Source organism: Fonsecaea pedrosoi (assembly GCF_000835455.1).
Source record: "Fonsecaea pedrosoi CBS 271.37 unplaced genomic scaffold supercont1.3, whole genome shotgun sequence".
NCBI classification, from domain to species: domain Eukaryota; kingdom Fungi; phylum Ascomycota; class Eurotiomycetes; order Chaetothyriales; family Herpotrichiellaceae; genus Fonsecaea; species Fonsecaea pedrosoi.
Window position 1 is genome coordinate 3,766,371 of NW_013550613.1, and position 17,697 is coordinate 3,784,067.

Consider the following 17,697-nt stretch of genomic DNA (forward strand, 5'->3'; position numbering starts at 1 on the left):
TCCAGCGCCAGGCCACAAACATCATGGTGTCCTTCAACAATAGGATCACGGAGAATGTCAACGGGAAACTGGCGTTTGCTTCCACGGTCATGATGTTGTCTCAAATCAATTTCGGAATGGACCTCGTCGCCTTCTCCAACACCCAAGCCATGTCTACATTTAACAAGAAGTTCGGTCACTACAATGCTAAACTGGAACGATATGCATTGGACCCGTACTTCCTCTCGCTCTTGAACAGCCTTACCTACGTCGGTCAAGCCTTTGGCGTCATCACAGGTGGTTGGATTGCTCGACGTTGGGGACGAAGGGCTTCGTTCTGGGTCATGTCTGTGTGGGCAGTGGTGTCTGCTCTGCTCCTTGTCACGGCACAGAAGAAAGAACAGGTCCTCGTCGGTCGCATTTTTAATTATGTGTACCTTGGTCAGGAGCTTGTCACGGTTCCCGTATACCAGGCAGAAATCGCTCCCCCAAAGATCCGAGGGATGATCATCGGCACGTTCCAGCTCGGCACAATGGTGAGTACAGGTGCTTTCTACAGGCGTGGAAGTGACTTGCTAACCCTGTGTCTAGGTTGGTGCTTTCATCATGGCATGCATTACCTACGGGACGAGCAAGCTAGACACCGAGGCCGCGTTTCGCATTCCCTTTGGCATTTTCTTCGTTATCCCAGTGGTTGTCTTTGTCGGATCTTTGTTCATGCGCGAGGTAAGTGTGTCGTTCAAGTCACTTTATAATCTCAATCCACTCTTCTTGCTTACTTCTTGCTGTCAGTCCCCACGTTGGCTTCTTGTCCGAGAACGGTCAGAGGAAGCCCTGGAGTCGCTCCGGCTATATCGACAGGGCAAATTCACCGAAGAGGAGATTATGGAAGAATACCGTGACCAGGTGGCTATGATCGTCGCCGTCACGAATGACAAAGGCACATTCAAGGAGATGTGGCAGGGGATCAACCGCAAGCGATCCCTCATCGTCATCGGCTCCAACATCAGCATCCAGATCAGCGGACAAGGACTATTCAGCAAATACGGCACCATCTTCTTGACCGACCTTCATGGACCGAATCCTTTCCAGATGTTCCTCATCAACACGTCCTTGCAGATTGTGGTCATCCTGGCTGCTATGTATCTCTTTGATAGAATCGGTCGCAAGTAAGTTTCACTCTACAAGAGGGATTTCCCCAGACTAATGGTATATGGTCAGACCTCCGTTGATTATCGGGTCCATCATTCAGACCACCACATTCCTCGCCATCGGTGGACTCGGGACGATATCGGATCCCAGCAAAAATGTCAAAGTCGGACTCACGGCCCTGTTCACCGTCTACTACCTGGGCTTCGTCTTTGGCTGGGGTCCCATCTACCACATTCTTTCGTCTGAAATACCCACCTCACGTATGTTTGCTCGGTTCACCCATCACAGTCTGTCCATTCTGTGAAACGAAAAGGCTAATATCCCACCATCGGGACACAGGCATGCGAGACATCACATACACGGTATCCAGCATCTTCACCGTCGTCACGCAGTTCGTCGTCTCCTTTACCATCCCGTACCTGCTCTATGCGCCGTACGCAGACCTCGGATCCAAGATCGGCTTCATCTTCGGGCCCATCGCCTTCGTCACGCTCCTCTTTGCCATCTTCTGCGTGCCCGAGTGCCGCGGCTTTTCGCTCGAAGAGATCGACCACCTGTTCAGGGCGAAGGTGCCTATCCGTCAGTTCCGCAGATACAAGCACGGCCAGATTCTGCCGGAAGGAGGTGCCGAGAAAGAGACGGAGAAGGCGGGAGAAGGGCCTTCTGTGGAGCTTAAAGAGGTCGCTGAGATGTAGACTCTAGGCTGGATGGGACGGATGTCCTGGGAGAGTATCGTGAGGAGCAACGCCTGCTTTGGAAAGGTGAATCGTACCAGTATACGTGATAGTGATAGTCATCTACGGTATAGGGATCGCAATGAGGATATCAGTCATGATGTTTACCCTGAAACATAGCCTGGATCATGCCCAGTCCATCTTCTCCATCAACCAATTCTTCTGCTTCATCCTCCTTCACATGTAATCCCTCGAGCATAGCAGAGCAACTAGCCCATATCCTCTCTCCTGTGGACCTCAAGTCATATGCGTTAAGCTGTGTGTCTTCTTTACCCTGCTGAGACACCAGACTGTTGCATTCTCCTGCGGCAAGATATTCACCAGCAAGTTCGCAACCAGAGGACGATTTGGGGTGATGGATCAGCAGTCACACTATTTCTGGCGTCTGGTGGCGTTGTTTCTCACTTGACCATCTTTCCATTCCGACTGACGCTGACGCCAGGTTCTGATGCCGAAACATTGCGACTTCGCAGTGTCGCCACACATGATCCGATGATCATCCCCCAGGTTTCCCCGCCAACTAGTTCCTCTGTTCCTCCACAAATCATCGCTTGCCTGCTTTGCGTCTCTCCGGAATTCGAAATGAGACACCCCGAAAGCCCCTCGACCACCGCTTCCCTCTCCCCAGTGGCTCGTTGAGCTGCCACGGTCGCTTTGAATATTCTCCGATGAGGAGTGGTGGAGGGATCTTTGCGATGGCGCACAACCAGTTCGGGCCCGAAGAGAGGTCCGATGAGGGATTTGCAAGAATGTACAGTGAGAAGACTAAGACATAAAGAGCGCTCGCTGGTCACTCACGTCGAGCAGCACAAGTCCATGGGAGACTATTTGGGGAATAAGCCAAGTCGAGTACATAGACAAACACCAACATCAGCCAAGAACCGTCAAGATCAGTATCGAATCATCTACTGTCAGTATGTCTCCAGGAAGAACAAAGGACGAGCTCCGCATCTTCACCCCCGTCGGCCAGTTCGGCCAAGGGTGGAACTCGAGCGTCTTCTGGGATGTAGTGGACTCTGGTGTGGACGCCATCATCGCCGACGCCGGCTCGACCGACAGTGGCCCTGGACGTCTCGCGCTCGGCAAGACGGCAGCCTCCCCGGCAGGTTACAAGAGGGACTTTGGCGAGCTGGTCAAAGCGTGCCACACCCACGGCGTCCGCTGCCTCATCGGCTCTGCCGGCGGTTCTGGCTCGAACGAGCTCGTCGACATGAGCACTCGGCTCATCAAAGAGATCGTCGAGGAGAACGGGTACCGTCCGATGAAGGTCATCAGCATCTACGCCGAGATCCCCAAGGAGACCGTGCGCCAAAAGTTCAAGGACAATCTCATGAGTCCGTGTGGCCAGGCTGTGCCCCAGCTCAAGGAGGAAGACATCGACTCTGCGGTGAGGATCGTCGCGCAGATGGGCTTGGAGCCCTATGTCAAGGCGATGAACGAGAACCCGGACTTTGATATCATCATTGGCGGCCGCTCTTACGATCCGGCCCCGTACGCGGCGTTCTGTCTCCACCATGGATTTGAAGATCTAGGTGAGTGTCCCCATCTCGCCCCTGTTACCAGGCTCTATTCCCCAGACTTCTTTGCGGAGCCCATCTCATCCCTCTTTACGCACATTAACAAGAAATGGCTGGCTAATCCACTATGCTACGACAGGGATCAACTATGCCATGGGCAAGATCATGGAATGCGGTGCACAATGCGCGATCCCCAAATCCCGGGAATCCCTCGCGATCGTGCGCCGCGACAACTTCGACCTGATCCCGCTTCAGCCAGGAGCACGATGCACTCCTCTGTCCGTAGCGGCCCATCTCTTGTATGAGAAGAGCAGACCTGACATCCTCCAAGGCCCAGGCGGCGAGCTGCACACCAAGGACATGACGTACGAGCAAGTCGACGAGCGTACCGTGAGGGTGCGCGGGCCCAAATTCATCCCCCAGCCCGACGGGGAGTATACAGTCAAGACCGAAGCGGCGCGGATCAACGGCTATCAAAACAGTTTTGTGGGCGCTTTTCGGGACCCGATCCTGATTTCTCAGCTCGACACGTGGATCCCGGCCGTCAAGGAGACGGTCAGGGCTAGGATGTCGGGCGGTTACGAGTACGAAACTAAAATCATCACATACGGGATCAACGGCGTCATGGGCGCGCTCGAGCCGGACAAGAGTCTCCCCAAGGAGGTGTGCGTGGTCGTTCAGTGCAGGGCACCCACGCAGGAGCAGGCCAACGAGGTGGCCAACAGGACCAAGATGGGCTTGACTCATGCGCCGTATCCCGGACAGCTCGCGACGGCAGGGAACTTTGCGTGGCCCATCACGCCGTGCGAGACGCCCATTGGCCCGATCCCGGAGTTCTGCATGTACCATCTCATCCACAAGGCGGATCCGGTCGGTCTGTTCCCTTTCCGTGTGGACGTGTTTGAAGGATCCAACACGTTTGTCGATACTCGTATGTAACCCCTCCCCCCTCCCTTTTTTTTTTGCCTATCTCTATGCATGCGAAGTCAACTGACCCGTCCGATACTCAGGTGAAAAACTCCCCGTCAAAGCCGACGCCGCCATCTCCCTCATCAAGCCTTCCGGGCCCACCGCCCCGGGCCAACCGAGGAAATATTACCTCCAGCCCGCCCCTCCCGCGGGGACCTGCTACCTGGGCGACATCGCCTCGGTGGTGCGGAGCAAGATTGCCGGGCCCTACGAAGTGACCTTTGACATCATGTTTCGCGACGAAGAGGTGTACCAGCGCGTCAAGAACGCGAACGTGCTCTCCGGCGCCGCGGTGGCCAAGCTGTACAATATCCCTGAAAGCGACGTCGTTGCCGCGCTCTGGTGGGATCCGGCCAGGGCGTTCAAGGCGACCATTCCACGTTACCGCGCCTCGGCCGGGTTTGAGGAGACGGACACGCACGGGTCGCAGCAGCATGCGCCTCTGCTGTTCTTGACGCTGCCTTGGGGGAGAGAGTAGGGTTTAACTGGGCGTGTGAAAGGGGACCAAGGGAGCTGGATGGCGATGATGATAGTGATGAGCTTGAGAGAATATCTTAAATCAATCGATGTATTTGCCCAGCCATAAGATCCACCATATTCTTACAAGCCTCCAAGTCTTATGTCTTCTAACGACGACACAAATCCACGTTATTTGCGTGACAATATGCTACGTACACGATGCTTAGAGTGGTAGAGATAGTGAGGTCTCTACGGAACATGTAGCTCGACAACCCATGGCACTCTATGTAGAGTATTGTAAGACTCTGGAGCAAGAACATCCCATTCGAGTCAGCATCACCCCAAGTTGAATTCAATGTTAGAGAGGCCGTTCCAAGCTCATATCGTGCAAAAGATTGTCCGAGGAATGATTTGCCCGTACGGTCCCACGTTGGCAGACACAGCCGACGGGAGGGAGTATCAAATGTCTCGAAGATACCTCCGTAGTTTGTGGTAGATCTCCCTCACCTCCGCATATCGCAATATTGGCAATTCGGGGGGGGGGGGGGGGGGGCATTTCCCAAAGTGGCAGTCCAATCCGTGCCTTTTATTATTATTATAGGCTCCCCATTCCACCATTGCGACTTTCGCAATGCTCACCCCAACTCCCCGGACGGCAATTGGCCATTCTCAGAGAATAGAGCGGGGTTGGCCATCCAGCAGAGAATCATGGGGGATATAAGACCTCGACATGCATGACCAACATCGCCAAACCATTGCGATTTCACTGTGCTTGAATCGGAATCCCCCTTCCCTCACTTCGGCATCCCTGCACACATGCCCCAACAATGAAAGCCAAAGCCTGCACCCGCTGCCGTCAGTGGAAGGTGGGCTGCGATGCCGACGTCGCCGGGCCCGAGGGCTGTACGCGCTGCCGCAGCGTCAATGCCAAGTGCGTCTTTGGGCCCAACTTTCGCCGGACGCCCAAGAGGCGCATGTTGGCGGATTTGCAGGACGAGGTGACTCGGCTGAGGGCCTTGACTTCGGTGTTGACTGTTGGAGAACGAGAACGGGCACAAGGGCAAGGACAAGGACAGGTCCCCGTCGGCGAGAGTCCTACGACGTCGTTGGAAACGAACGTTTCGTCGTGGGGGGTGGAAAACACTTCTTCTTCTTCATCAGCTATTGTTGTCGAGTCTATACCGACCGCCGTCCACCAAGCACCACCGCCTCCAGCAACAGAATCTCCTCCTCCTCCTCCTCCTCCTCCCCCAATACCGGTTCCAAATCTGTACTACAAAGGCAGCAGCCATGTCCAGCTCACGGCCACACAGGCCAACGAGCTGTTCCGCATCTACTTCACAAGATGTCACCCGTATCTCCCCTTTGAGATGTGCCGGTCGGTCCAGATCGTCTACGATCGCTGTCCGCTCCTCTTCTGGGTTGTCTGCGCCGTCGCATCCACGGACAAAGCACGACCCCAACTTGCAGAGATTGTCCGCAGTCATGTCGGCAGCGTGTTGGATCCCAGCAACGGCTCCGTCGAGGTGGTACAGGCCCTGTTGATCCTGGCGATGTGGCCCTTTCCTTTCAAATCGCAGCGATTTGACCCGTCGTTCATGTACGGCGCACTAGCCTGTCAACTGGCGTTGCAGATCGGCTTGCCTCGACCGGCAGTGACATACCCCGGCTGCGCGAAGTCTGACACCGTAAACAACGACGACCACGGCGTGCGGACCACGACGTGGATCGCGTGCTTCGTGGTCAACCAGATCCTCGCCAGCCGACTGGGAGTTCCCGCCACCATCTTCGCCGACTACGCACTCCTGTCGTCCCTCGACGACCCTCTGGTGTCGCCGCAGCTGTCCCACCTCTGCGCCATCTCCCATCTGACCGTGGAATCGGCGCACGCGATCGGCGCGCGGGCTGTGAACGTCTCCGGCCTCGCTGACCCGATCCCACGGATCAGCCTGATCACCATCTTCGCGCAACAGTTTGACGAACTGCGGCGAACGCGGTTCCCCTCGCCGAGCGAGATCGAGGAGATCTTCTTCCTCAGCTCGACGCTGCAACTGTGGTCGTTCGCGCTGCACAACGACGTGCCCATCTCTGCCGAGACGTTTTCGATCGTGCAGCGCGCGCGCCACGACGCCATCCGCCTGATCCAAGTGGCGTGCGAGAAGAACCTGGGCCTCGTGCCCTTTTACACGCACCGCTCCGTCTGCTTCGCCGCCCTGCTGCTGTACCACATCAAGCTCAGCCCGTACGGCGTCCTCAGCGACGCCCTCCTCGACGACCACATCGCCCGCGCCCAGCAAGCCCTCCAGTCGCGCACGGGGCCCGACCTCGCCCGCTTCCTCCAGACGCTGACCTCGCCCGAGAACCGGGCCGAGTTCATCGCCCGCCGCGACAAGACCGCCTCGCACCGCTGGAAAATGGGCGCCGCCTTGACGTTTGACTCGGCCCACGCGTACGCAAACCTGACCACGCAGGCCGAGGCGCTGTTTTTTCCAGAGTTGTTGGACCTCGATGGGTTTTTGTTCGAGACGCCGACTTCGACGACCATGTTGGGGTGATGGTTTTCACCGCGTCTTTTATCTCAATGCCCGCGGCTGTGGACAGCGTTATGCAGAGATAAACTAGCAAGAACGAAAGAGGATTCTTAGCAACAGGACCAGGCGAAGAGGTAATGTTTTCGACTCGGCAGTGAAGGGTGCACAATCAAAAGCCGGATCTGTTATTGTCCTTTTCAAAGCATATATGATATCATGTATCATGTCTCGTTCCATCCTTTACCTTTCATTGCTTTGTCCACCTCAGATGCACGCACGCAATCCCTCCATCCCTCCACCAGCCCTATTCATAAAGCATATCATTCTCATCTCATGTCATGTCATATCATGTCAATGCCAGACTAACAAAGCTGTTGCACTCAGTCAGAAGGGACATAGCTTTGACTGTAGACTGGCCATGATTACCCCCTGAAGATGTCGAAATGGCGTCGAGGAGTCAGACAACAGCCTCTTTCCCAGCCAAGGACGCTTGCGGATGTCTTATTTCTCGTTCGGCAGCCAGTCTGGTCACACGCCACACGACATGTTTGTCACCGGTCAGTCTCATCGCTGTCGCCCCTTCAGAAGCAAGAATCAAGGGGCATAGATGGCGCGCAAAGCAGACGTATTACTCTGTCTGTCTGTCTTTTTCTGTACCCCCTGGCTGGGTCGATTTACTCACCTCTTCTTCTCCCTCGTGTGGAACCACAGCGTCAACAGGGCCAACCCAACCATTCCCGGCCCGCCGATGAACAGCACGGTGGCGAACCCGGCGGCGTAGCGCGGCGCGTCGACCTGTTGCCAGACGATCAGGGGCAGCCAGATCTGGATGACATAGGCCATCTGGTTCATGCCGCCCGTGACCATGGCGCGCTCTTCGTTGTCGGCCGAGCAGATTTCGTGGGCCCAGCTATATACATACAGAGTCAGAAGAACAGCGACGAGGAGGAGGAATGTGTGTTTCCTTGTGTGGTGGGTAGTGGATAGGGGATAGGGGACATACCTCATGATAATCCCCGCCAGTGCCGCCCCGACGCCCATCAGGATGTAGCACGCCCAGCGCCAGCCATTGGGGATATTCCAGATCCAGAGGGACGTGTAGCAGACGATATTGAACATCTTCCAACACACAAGCACAGTCAGCAGCAGCCGCGTAAACGGTCAAGGAGGGAAGGGAATGTCATCTCTCTCTCTCTCTCTCTCTCTCCTGTCTGGGAAGAACTCACCCCGCCGATAATGATCGAGGGCCACCTCCGACCCTTCAGGACCGAGTCCGACGTCCACGCAAAGACGAGGGTGCAAAAGATCTGCACCCCGTACGTCGACGTGGGGTAGTTGTTAATCTGCGGCACCGTGTACTTTGGGCTTGTCGAGTCCTTGAGAAACTGCGCAAAGACGGGCTGTCCAGAGGCGCCGCCGTTGTTCCAGCACCTGGCCGGGGTATCAGCCTCTACAGAGTGACAGGAAGACCACCACCAACAAAGGACTCTCGACTTGACTTACACGTAGAGGGGAATCAGACACCAAATGTGCCACGAGGTCAGAATCTTCCAGAACTTGGCGCGCGTGTACGGCTGACGGGTCGCGCGGCCTTCGAGCTGGATGCGCTTTCGAGCGAGGGCGATGTCCTATAGCGCCAGACAATGGAGTAGAGTGTTAGATCCGACATATCTCTACAGAATTGTGCCTGGCTGTGTGGAGTTCCGACTGACCTGCGGCGTAAAGTACCACGCACGAGTGATATCAGGAAAGTCCGGGATCATGAAGAAGCCTGCGAGGGCGATGGGGAGTGAAATGACGCCGTCCATGATATACAGCCTGTACGTCGATAACAGTCAGAGCTTTGTAAGTCGTGGTGGCCGTGGAGGACATACCACTGCCACCCCCGAAGACCTCCAACACCTTCCAGGTGGTAGACCGCCGCCATCAGATAGCCAGAGAACATGGTGCCGATGGGATACGCGGCCTGGAAGATGCAGGATCTCTTGGCCAGCTCGTCTGATCGATACCAGGATCCAATAATGTATATCATGCCGGGATAGAGGGCGCTTTCGAAGAGTCCTGAGAAAAGGGGGGTTCGGGTCAACTAGTTACCTAGAAAGGAATGTGTTCTCGACTTTTGGGTATACGACACGTCGACGAGGGAGACTTACCGACAAAGAAACGGATGGCGTAGAATTGATGAGCAGACGATGCTCGTGAAGACGCCATGGTGCAGATGGTCCATAGAAGCTACACACGCTGTTGGTCAACAACCACCGACTCGACAACAAGATGGGGCATGTGAGTATTGACCAACCTCCATGCACGGGATAAAGATAGACGGCCTCACACGCGTGAGGATCATGTTGGTCGGCAAGCCGCCAATGACATATCCAGCCGAATAGCACGTCTGCATATAGTTCAACTGGTTGCCGTAGAGGTTGAGATCCTCCTTCCTGTCGTTGCTGTCAGCTTTGAACTTTGCCGAAGCATCTTCTTTTTTTTCCCCTCGCTCTTACATTCCCGAGACAAAGGCATTGTTCAAGTTGGCCTGGTCGAGGTACTTGATAAAGTAACCTTCGTGTCGACATTAGCAAAACAGTTTGCTTTTTCCTGTCTCGGAACGTCCCTTACCCAGACACCCAAACGTCAACAGCGCGCAGTCGAGTTTGAAGACAAACTTGCGTTCTTCGGGAGACTTGTCCAACGAGTCCCAGATGTAGCTCCTCCAGTTCTTCTTCGCCGTGGGCGTCTCCGGGACGAGGTCTTCCGCCCGTGCTTGAGCGTCATGAGAGGGGGAGCTTTCGAGCTCTTCGACATGCTGGATCGGCTTTGAATCCATGGTTTCGTTCGACCAGAATGATAAACAAGCGTTATGCACACAAAACAGTGGAAGTTGAAGAGCCTCTCTCTCTCTCTCTCTCTCTTGATAGATATATGGGCCCGACCTTGGGGGAAGGTCGGGTGGGTCGAAGGGGAATCATGCACTTCTCTTACCCCTTTCGGCGAGGCTGCATTCTGCGGGGACTTTGGGGGAATTTGTCCGGGGAAAAAGTCAGTCACAAGCGGTTTTGAGCCGTCGAGCCTGTTGGTGAAAGTGGGCGTGGGTCTCGCAGAACCTCCGGGCCACCTGATGTGCAAGTTCGGAGGAAGTGCGAGGCTGGCGGCAAATCGGCAATTTTCCCTTTGAGTGTGATGAAGGAAAAGGACGGTAGACGGTAGAAGTTAGAGGGCCCGCTTTATTTATGTGGCAGGGAAGGGGTACGGTATGGTTGGTTGGATGTCTAATGGTTTTCTCTCGCCCGATGCCCTGGTATGGAGCCTATGTAATGGAAAAGCAAAACGGGTCAATGGACGATGTGAGCATCCAATCCTCGTCGAACCCAAAAGCGTCCGAGGAGACATTCTCACTCATCGGCCCGTAGGAATCGTCCTCCATGTCGGCTGGAATGTTGAGAGGATGGTGGTCCCCGTCGCGTCGTGCCTGGTAGAGGGGTCTCGCTTTCAGTCTGGAGATCATCTTGCTCAAGCCCGTCGCGATATGGCGACACAAGTGTCTCCGGCTGGCTTGAGCGTTCGACATCAAGTCCACCACGGCCTGGACAAGATCCAGGACCTGTCGCCTCTCAATGTTCAGCGCCGCCGAGTTCCAGCTCCACACGACCTTGAGCAGAAACACGGCGGCGAACGCGATCATGGTATGCTTGAACAGGGTCACACGCGCGACGGCATTGCGAATGTCTGGCTCGTGCAGGACCAAGTTCATGGTGGACATGGCAGAGGCAATGGCCGAGTTGGCCGCTTCTCTACGATCTAGGGAGAATTGATGGTTGGGCGATATTGCCCGCAGAGCGAGAGAGTTGAGCTGTAGTTTGGCGAAATGGTAATGCAGTACAACGCCCTTGGATGGGTACGTGCCGACGTACGGATTGGGGGCTGAGTTGTTAGTATCATCCCCTCTCTATTCAGGCCGGTATTGAGCAGGGTATCTCACCGATTCTGGGCTGCCATTTCATCCGCCACCCTTCTACCTCCAAGCAGAAGGCTCTCAAAGTGTTAAAGTCCTCCTCGTTCAGTGGTTGCTGGCTGTCCGACCCAAAGGTGTGATACGCATTGGTCAGCACAATGAACAGGGCCACCTGAGCCATCAGTCTCATGTCTGCTGGCCCAGCCATGGGTGAGCTCAAGAAAGATTCGTAGCCTTTGATTGCAGCATTGTCGTGGATGACGGGAGGACGACCATATGCAATGCTGTAGTGATGGTCACAAACGTAGAGGAGATACCACAGCTGCGCTCGCTCGTATTGATCGGGCTCGCCCCGTTGCATCTTGTGGAACGCTTGATGGAGGTTCAGCTCGGTCGCAATCCGAACGGCGACTCCAGAGAGTTTCCAGCTAAGGTCCGAGAGCCAAAAGGCACCAATGCAGAGAGCTCGAATGTCGTCCAGGTTGTGGTCGCGGTAGATGAGGGACCCGGAGATCAGGGAGACAAATTCTGAATAGCAGAATTCAAACATCTCTTCCCCCTGCGGGATGTGCAATGCGGCCACGGCCAAGATGGCGGCACAGAGTAGAGAAGAAGATCTCCGAGCAGACTCGAGGTCACGGTGGACGAGGGCAATTCCTCCCCAAAGGATGTGGTTCATTGTCGTGTCAAAGAAGGAAAACAGTTCCCTGGCGACATGGTGAGGCAGGGCTCCGCGAGAGATCAAATCGTCCTCGGGCGTCTTTGCAATCCTGTGCTGGGAGACATCACTGCGGATATTCCTCAGCTTTGTGACTTCGAATAGACTGCGCATGGGTGCAGAGACAAGTTCCTGTTCTGCTGGTGGTTCCTGAGACGTCTCCCGAGTTCTGACTTCGCGACTATCCTTGCTCACTGCAGCAACAAAAGCCCCCAACTTGAGACGGTCGGAGTTGACTGGCTCTGTAAGGCTTGTAGGGAATGAGGATAGAGGCGGCATAGAGTTTCTCTGGAGTATCTCAGTCACCGCAGCCTGGAGCTGGACGATGTTGGTCTCGGCCTCTTTCTTCCAGCTTCAAGATTTGTCGTGTCAGGCTTTATTCAATCCTCGCACATTGACAGAGCACATACTCTTGGTCATCCTCAAAGATTCTCTCCAGCTTGTTGCTGCTGACGCAACGATAGCCATACTTTCGGCATCGTGCGCAGTTTGGCTGTCCGGGAGACTGATCGCAGCGCACCTTGTGCTTTTTACATTCTGTACCTTGACGACGATGAGCATCGTTGCCCATGCTTTAGCTTTTGAGGAGGGCGAAGAAGACTCACAGGCGCGGCTCTTGTAAGGCAGCATCCCCTCGCGTGTCACATGGAATGTTTTACCTGGTGACTGAGACCCAAAGGACTTGTTTCTGTGGGGGAGGGATCCTTACTCCTGAATTCGTAAAGTTCGGAGTGCCAGCGAGATATGCTGGAGTCAGGTCATCTAAACCCGGAAGGTCGCCGTGATCGGCGAGGTAAAGCCATGTGAGTGCCTACCCAGAGCATTCCATTTCTTGGGGTAGTCTCACATTCAGGCGAGAACGGCACAACGGATATCGGCTCCTCTCTGAGTCTGTGTGGTCCAACATGTCGGCCTCCACCCGTGGTATGAGGAAAGTGTGAAAGTATCGTCGTGGACGCCCCGTCAAACCAGGATGAGAGCAAGGATTTTAGGCTATGAACGTCAATCACAGGCTATTTCGAGTTAGACAACAACTAGAGCATGCATCTACTCTGCCTATTGGCCACTCCGCATGATCTGCTTAATGCGTGCCGAGGTCGATTGGAGAATGCAGCATCGGAGAAAGTGCGAAGTACATCACATACCACTCGGGGACGGCCGTCGTTGATGGCATAGGAGAGGCCCCATGGCCACCACAGGAAATCACTCCATGGTTTCTGCTGGTAGAGGCTTCAAGAAGACCCGGGCTTCCCCACTCGAGGCAATTCTCCGGTGGTGGGCAATCAGACGACCTGCGTATAATACATACAAGTAGGTAATGGCACCTTTGCACCGAAAGAAAGCATCTTAGTATAGGACTACTACTTATCCACTGTCAAAATAGGGAAGCAAGATGCCACTCGACGTACCAATAACCGTCCATGGAGACAAGAGACAGGGGCCATTTAAGCCCATCTACAGATTCTTTGGATGCGACGAACCCAACTACGTCTACATGAAAGACGGCGAGAAGTTGATCAAGAAACTGGGCCAACTGGGAAGTGACCAGGTCTATTTCCGCGTCCACAATCAATTCACCACGGGCAAGGGGGTCCATGCCCTGAAATGGGGGAGCACGAATGTCTACACCGAGGACGAAGCGGGAAATCCCATCTACGACTGGACCATCATCGACCAGATCTACGACACGTGGCTGTCGCGCAACGTCAAGCCCTACGTCCAGTTCGGATTCATGCCCGAGGCCCTGTCGACCAATCCCCAGCCGTACCAACACTCGTGGACGCCGACGGCTTCTTACAAAGAAGTCTTCACCGGCTGGACGTATCCCCCCAAGGACTACGAGAAGTGGGGGGAGCTCGTCTATCAGTGGACCAAGCATGTGGTCGATAAATACGGCAAGGCGGAAGCCGAGACCTGGTACTGGGAGACCTGGAACGAACCCAACATCGGTTACTGGCAAGGAACCCACGAGGAATACTGTAAGCTCTACGACTACACCGTCGAGAACGTGCGGAGGGCTCTACCCACTGCCTTGGTGGGTGGTCCTGAAACGGCCGACGGTGGACCAGAGTACCTGCGGAGGTTCTTCGAGCACTGCCTACGAGGCAAGAACTATGTGACGGGAAAGACAGGCTCTCCTCTCGACTTTACCTCGTTCCACGCCAAGGGAAAACCCGAGTTTATCGAGGCGTCGCAGCACGTTCGCATGAATGTCGGTCGACAGCTCCACATCATCGACGAGTCTTTCGGGGTCATTGCCTCGTTCCCCGAACTCAAGGACAAGCCCATCGTCATTGGGGAGTCAGACCCAGAGGGCGCCGCAGCTGCTCAGGGTCCGCAGCTGGGCTATCGCAATGGGACCATGTATTCGTCCTACACGGCCGCCAGCTTTGTCCGCAAGCAAGACCTTGCAGCTCGACACGGGGTCAATCTTGAAGGAGCTCTGACCTGGGCATTCGAGTTCGAGGATCAACCATACTTTGCGGGATTTCGGGTCCTTGCGACCAACGACATCGACCTGCCCGTTCTCAATGTGTTCAGAATGTTTGCGAAGATGGGAGGGTCGCGACTCGAGACAAAGAGTGAAGGGCAGGTCCCGCTGGAAAGCATTCTCCAGAACAGCGTGCGAAACGGACCGGATATCGGGGCTGCTGCCACGTTGGATGGGGACAGACTGAGCATCTTTGTGTGGCATTACCATGATGACGATCAGCCGGGGGAGGTGGCCAACGTGGACATCTCTCTGCAAAGACTCAAATGGAACTCGCCGAGCAGTAGTCGACTGAAGCACTACCGCATTGACGAGCATCACAGTAACGCATATACAAAGTGGAAAGCCATGGGTTCTCCACAAGCTCCGTCGAGCGAGGAATATAGGCAGCTGTCTGAAGCGGCTAGACTGACCACGCTGGAGGACCACGAGACGGAGATTGGCACGAGAGATTCCACCACAACCTTGTCGTTTTCTCTTCCTCGGCAAGGCGTGTCTTTGATCGTGCTGGATGGAGTTTCGTAGAGATTTAGTCACAGATATATATGTCATTACACTATTCAGAGGACAGAAAAAGAAAGGCAGAAGCTCTACCATACCTGGCGACTGTTCACGCGGCTCCTCATGTCGATTCCGCAAGATATCGTCTCATACATCCAGCAACTGGTTCCTGCGAGTGGAGTCGGCCCGAAGCTATTTCTGGCAACAGCCACAGTGAACTAACTGTTTACAGCCCCGCGACAAGAAGAAAGAGGAGCCTTGCGGAATAACATTATTCCATCAAATAAGACCACGGACACTTGAGATCTATCCAGCCATGCCAGCGTGTGCTGAGTGACTACAACTAACTACATGTACCAAGTGTTATCCCGAGCTCTGTCACCATCAGCCTCTAGCTAGATAAGTCATGAACTACCCTCAAGCTTCATGAAAATGCCCTGTGGGCGACCAACAAGGATCACTTGCACGGTACACGAGGTAATCGTCAAGATGGAAGAAGTCCTGCAAACCCGAGCATCGACATCGCTGAAAGCCCTGTTGAGCCAGGAATCTCAAAGCGCCCTCGTCACGATTCTTGCCTCGAGCCATTTCTCTCTTATTGTGAGATCCGGCATCGACGGAAAAATACAAGTCCAGAATCACATCTCGAGAAATGCCGACCGCGGCCAATCACATATGTCACTCTAGCGATGCACGCTCTGATGACGACAATTACCATGCTGCGACGCATCGAGGTGGTGGGTTCCGCCACGTCGTTGGACAAAGTCCAATCCGGATTATGTACGAAGACCGAGCATTGAATTTTGTTAGCGCCCAGGCGAAACGGATTCGGGAATGTCTGTACTTCTCCAACAGGACGTGCATGAGCCTAGTCCGGGTGTTCTAGTCACGCCATCTCCCGTGAATGGAAAAGTGCAGGCCAGTCACTCTGGTCAGGCACGTCTTATCATTGGAGAGGGAGAGAGACGTGTTGAACCACAACCGCCTACAAGGTGCATGGACAAGTTATGTACCGAGTACTTGGAGCGAATGGTGATTGTGGTGGCTTGAGAATGACCTTCACTTCGTGAGTCCTGCCTCGAAGTAGTAGGCCCAACCTTCTCGAAACGGACATTTAGATAGTTTGTGTTCGTACCAGGCTGAATGGATCGATACAAGAATTATTGTAGAACCTCGAATTGGTCGTTCGGAAACTGCGGCTGCACTTTTATGACGAGACATGCAGCGACGCCCGGTCTACCAGGGAATGGAAACATCGGCTATTAATATTCTTATAGCAGGAGCCAGCCAGATCAAGGGCAGCAATGGGAGTTTGTTCGCGATTCTTCCGACCTGTTCTTCCCCTGCGGTCTGTCTCTGTCCTTGGACTACATACCATCTTCTGTGCAAATCCGATCCGACTTTGTCGCAAATCCCTCTCTCGATCTGTTCTGTGCGCGGACATTACTTCTGGGACCAGCCTCGCTACCATGGCGGAACCGACAGGGTTGGCTGCACAGTCGGGCATCGAGCTCCTAACATTCGGTCAGTACAAGTGCCACCTCCTCTCCGAAAAGCAACAGTAAGGCTGACCACACTCACCCCACCAGGAACGCCCAACGGCATCAAGATCTCGATCCTCCTGGAAGAGCTCAAAGCGGCCTACGGCAAAGACTACACCTACCAAGCCATCAACATCCTCAAGGACACGCAAAAACAGCCGTGGTACACGTCGCTGAACCCCAATGGCCGCATCCCGACCATTGTCGACCACGACCGCGGCGGCTTGGTGGTCTTTGAAGGCCTCGCGATCCTGTCGTACTTGACGCGCCATTACGATCCGGAACACAAGTTCAGCTTCCCCCTTGACTCGGACGACTATTCGATCTGTGAGCAGTGGGTGGCGTGGCAGCACGGGGGGATCGGGCCCATGTATTCAGCCCCTACACCGTTTCAAAGGGATTGTCTGCGTAGAGACAAACACTGACACGCACGTCTCCCCAGGCAGGGCCAGGCCGTCTACTTTGTCCACATCGCCAAAGAAAAAGATCTCTTCGCCGTCCAGCGCTATGTTGGCGAGTCGGAGCGTCTCTACGGCATCTTGGACGCTCGTCTCCGGGATCGCGACTGGGTTGCCGGCCCCGGCCGTGGCAAGTACTCGATCGCAGACATCTCCCTGGCCGGATGGGCCAACCTGATCCTGTACACGCACATCGATCTGAGCAGATTCCCGAATGTCGAAGCCTGGCTTGAGCGCCTGTACGCGCGACCCGCACTGCAGCAGGGTCTCGCCGTGCCGAGCGGCACCAGTCCTCTTGTTGGAAACCAGACGCTGAAGAAGAGGATGCTCGAGGATGAAGAGTTCAAGGCCAAGCACGCCGCGACGGGGAAGCTGGTCCAGGAGGCTCAGGCGCAGTATCACTATCAGTATTCGTCGCCTTGAGGTTTGGGGAGGTTCAAGCTCATAATATGTCATCGAGCAGAGGTGGCGCAGTCTGGCCCTTGAAGATAGCATCAATCACAGCATATTTGTGAGGCATCCAGGTGGACAGGTTCTTGGTCCATACGTTGCCCTAAGATCCATGGCAGGGCATCTATCATAATATAGGGTTGAGAATGCTTCGTCAAATTGTACGTGTTGCAACACCATCCCAGTTTTTGCATAGAGAGTGCCATAGCTGGTCGAGCTACTCGGCACCAAGAAGAGCAAACTGGCGT

At 54.8% G+C, this 17,697-nt stretch overlaps 7 protein-coding genes across 7 annotated transcripts; 5 read left to right on the top strand and 2 right to left on the bottom strand.

Annotated features, from left to right (window-relative positions):
* Nucleotides 1-23: 23 nt before the first annotated feature.
* On the top strand, nucleotides 24-1,826 carry Z517_05289 (uncharacterized protein; the record flags this gene model as incomplete). The annotated part of the gene is made up of 5 exons (XM_013430616.1): nucleotides 24-515; nucleotides 571-705; nucleotides 772-1,148; nucleotides 1,201-1,391; nucleotides 1,471-1,826. The coding sequence occupies 5 exons, from the start codon at nucleotides 24-26 to the stop codon at nucleotides 1,824-1,826; spliced, it is 1,551 nt and encodes a 516-aa protein (XP_013286070.1).
* Nucleotides 1,827-2,781: 955 nt separating this feature from the next.
* Z517_05290 (uncharacterized protein) lies at nucleotides 2,782-4,829 on the top strand (the record flags this gene model as incomplete). The annotated part of the gene is made up of 3 exons (XM_013430617.1): nucleotides 2,782-3,397; nucleotides 3,522-4,313; nucleotides 4,393-4,829. 3 exons carry the CDS (start codon nucleotides 2,782-2,784, stop codon nucleotides 4,827-4,829), a joined length of 1,845 nt encoding a protein of 614 aa, XP_013286071.1.
* An 808-nt stretch (nucleotides 4,830-5,637) lies between these two features.
* Z517_05291 (uncharacterized protein) lies at nucleotides 5,638-7,365 on the top strand (the record flags this gene model as incomplete). The annotated part of the gene is made up of 1 exon (XM_013430618.1): nucleotides 5,638-7,365. The coding sequence occupies one exon, from the start codon at nucleotides 5,638-5,640 to the stop codon at nucleotides 7,363-7,365; it is 1,728 nt and encodes a 575-aa protein (XP_013286072.1).
* A 654-nt stretch (nucleotides 7,366-8,019) lies between these two features.
* Nucleotides 8,020-10,165, bottom strand: Z517_05292 (uncharacterized protein; the record flags this gene model as incomplete). Its single annotated transcript, XM_013430619.1, has 10 exons — nucleotides 8,020-8,251; nucleotides 8,345-8,460; nucleotides 8,568-8,772; nucleotides 8,845-8,969; nucleotides 9,054-9,159; nucleotides 9,216-9,402; nucleotides 9,495-9,573; nucleotides 9,641-9,779; nucleotides 9,843-9,900; nucleotides 9,958-10,165. 10 exons carry the CDS (start codon nucleotides 10,163-10,165, stop codon nucleotides 8,020-8,022), a joined length of 1,455 nt encoding a protein of 484 aa, XP_013286073.1.
* A 480-nt stretch (nucleotides 10,166-10,645) lies between these two features.
* On the bottom strand, nucleotides 10,646-12,579 carry Z517_05293 (uncharacterized protein; the record flags this gene model as incomplete). The annotated part of the gene is made up of 3 exons (XM_013430620.1): nucleotides 10,646-11,259; nucleotides 11,318-12,360; nucleotides 12,419-12,579. The coding sequence occupies 3 exons, from the start codon at nucleotides 12,577-12,579 to the stop codon at nucleotides 10,646-10,648; spliced, it is 1,818 nt and encodes a 605-aa protein (XP_013286074.1).
* Nucleotides 12,580-13,401: 822 nt separating this feature from the next.
* Z517_05294 (uncharacterized protein) lies at nucleotides 13,402-15,024 on the top strand (the record flags this gene model as incomplete). Its single annotated transcript, XM_013430621.1, has 1 exon — nucleotides 13,402-15,024. One exon carries the CDS (start codon nucleotides 13,402-13,404, stop codon nucleotides 15,022-15,024), a length of 1,623 nt encoding a protein of 540 aa, XP_013286075.1.
* A 1,445-nt stretch (nucleotides 15,025-16,469) lies between these two features.
* Z517_05295 (uncharacterized protein) lies at nucleotides 16,470-17,422 on the top strand (the record flags this gene model as incomplete). Its single annotated transcript, XM_013430622.1, has 3 exons — nucleotides 16,470-16,524; nucleotides 16,590-16,911; nucleotides 16,984-17,422. The coding sequence occupies 3 exons, from the start codon at nucleotides 16,470-16,472 to the stop codon at nucleotides 17,420-17,422; spliced, it is 816 nt and encodes a 271-aa protein (XP_013286076.1).
* Nucleotides 17,423-17,697: the final 275 nt, after the last annotated feature.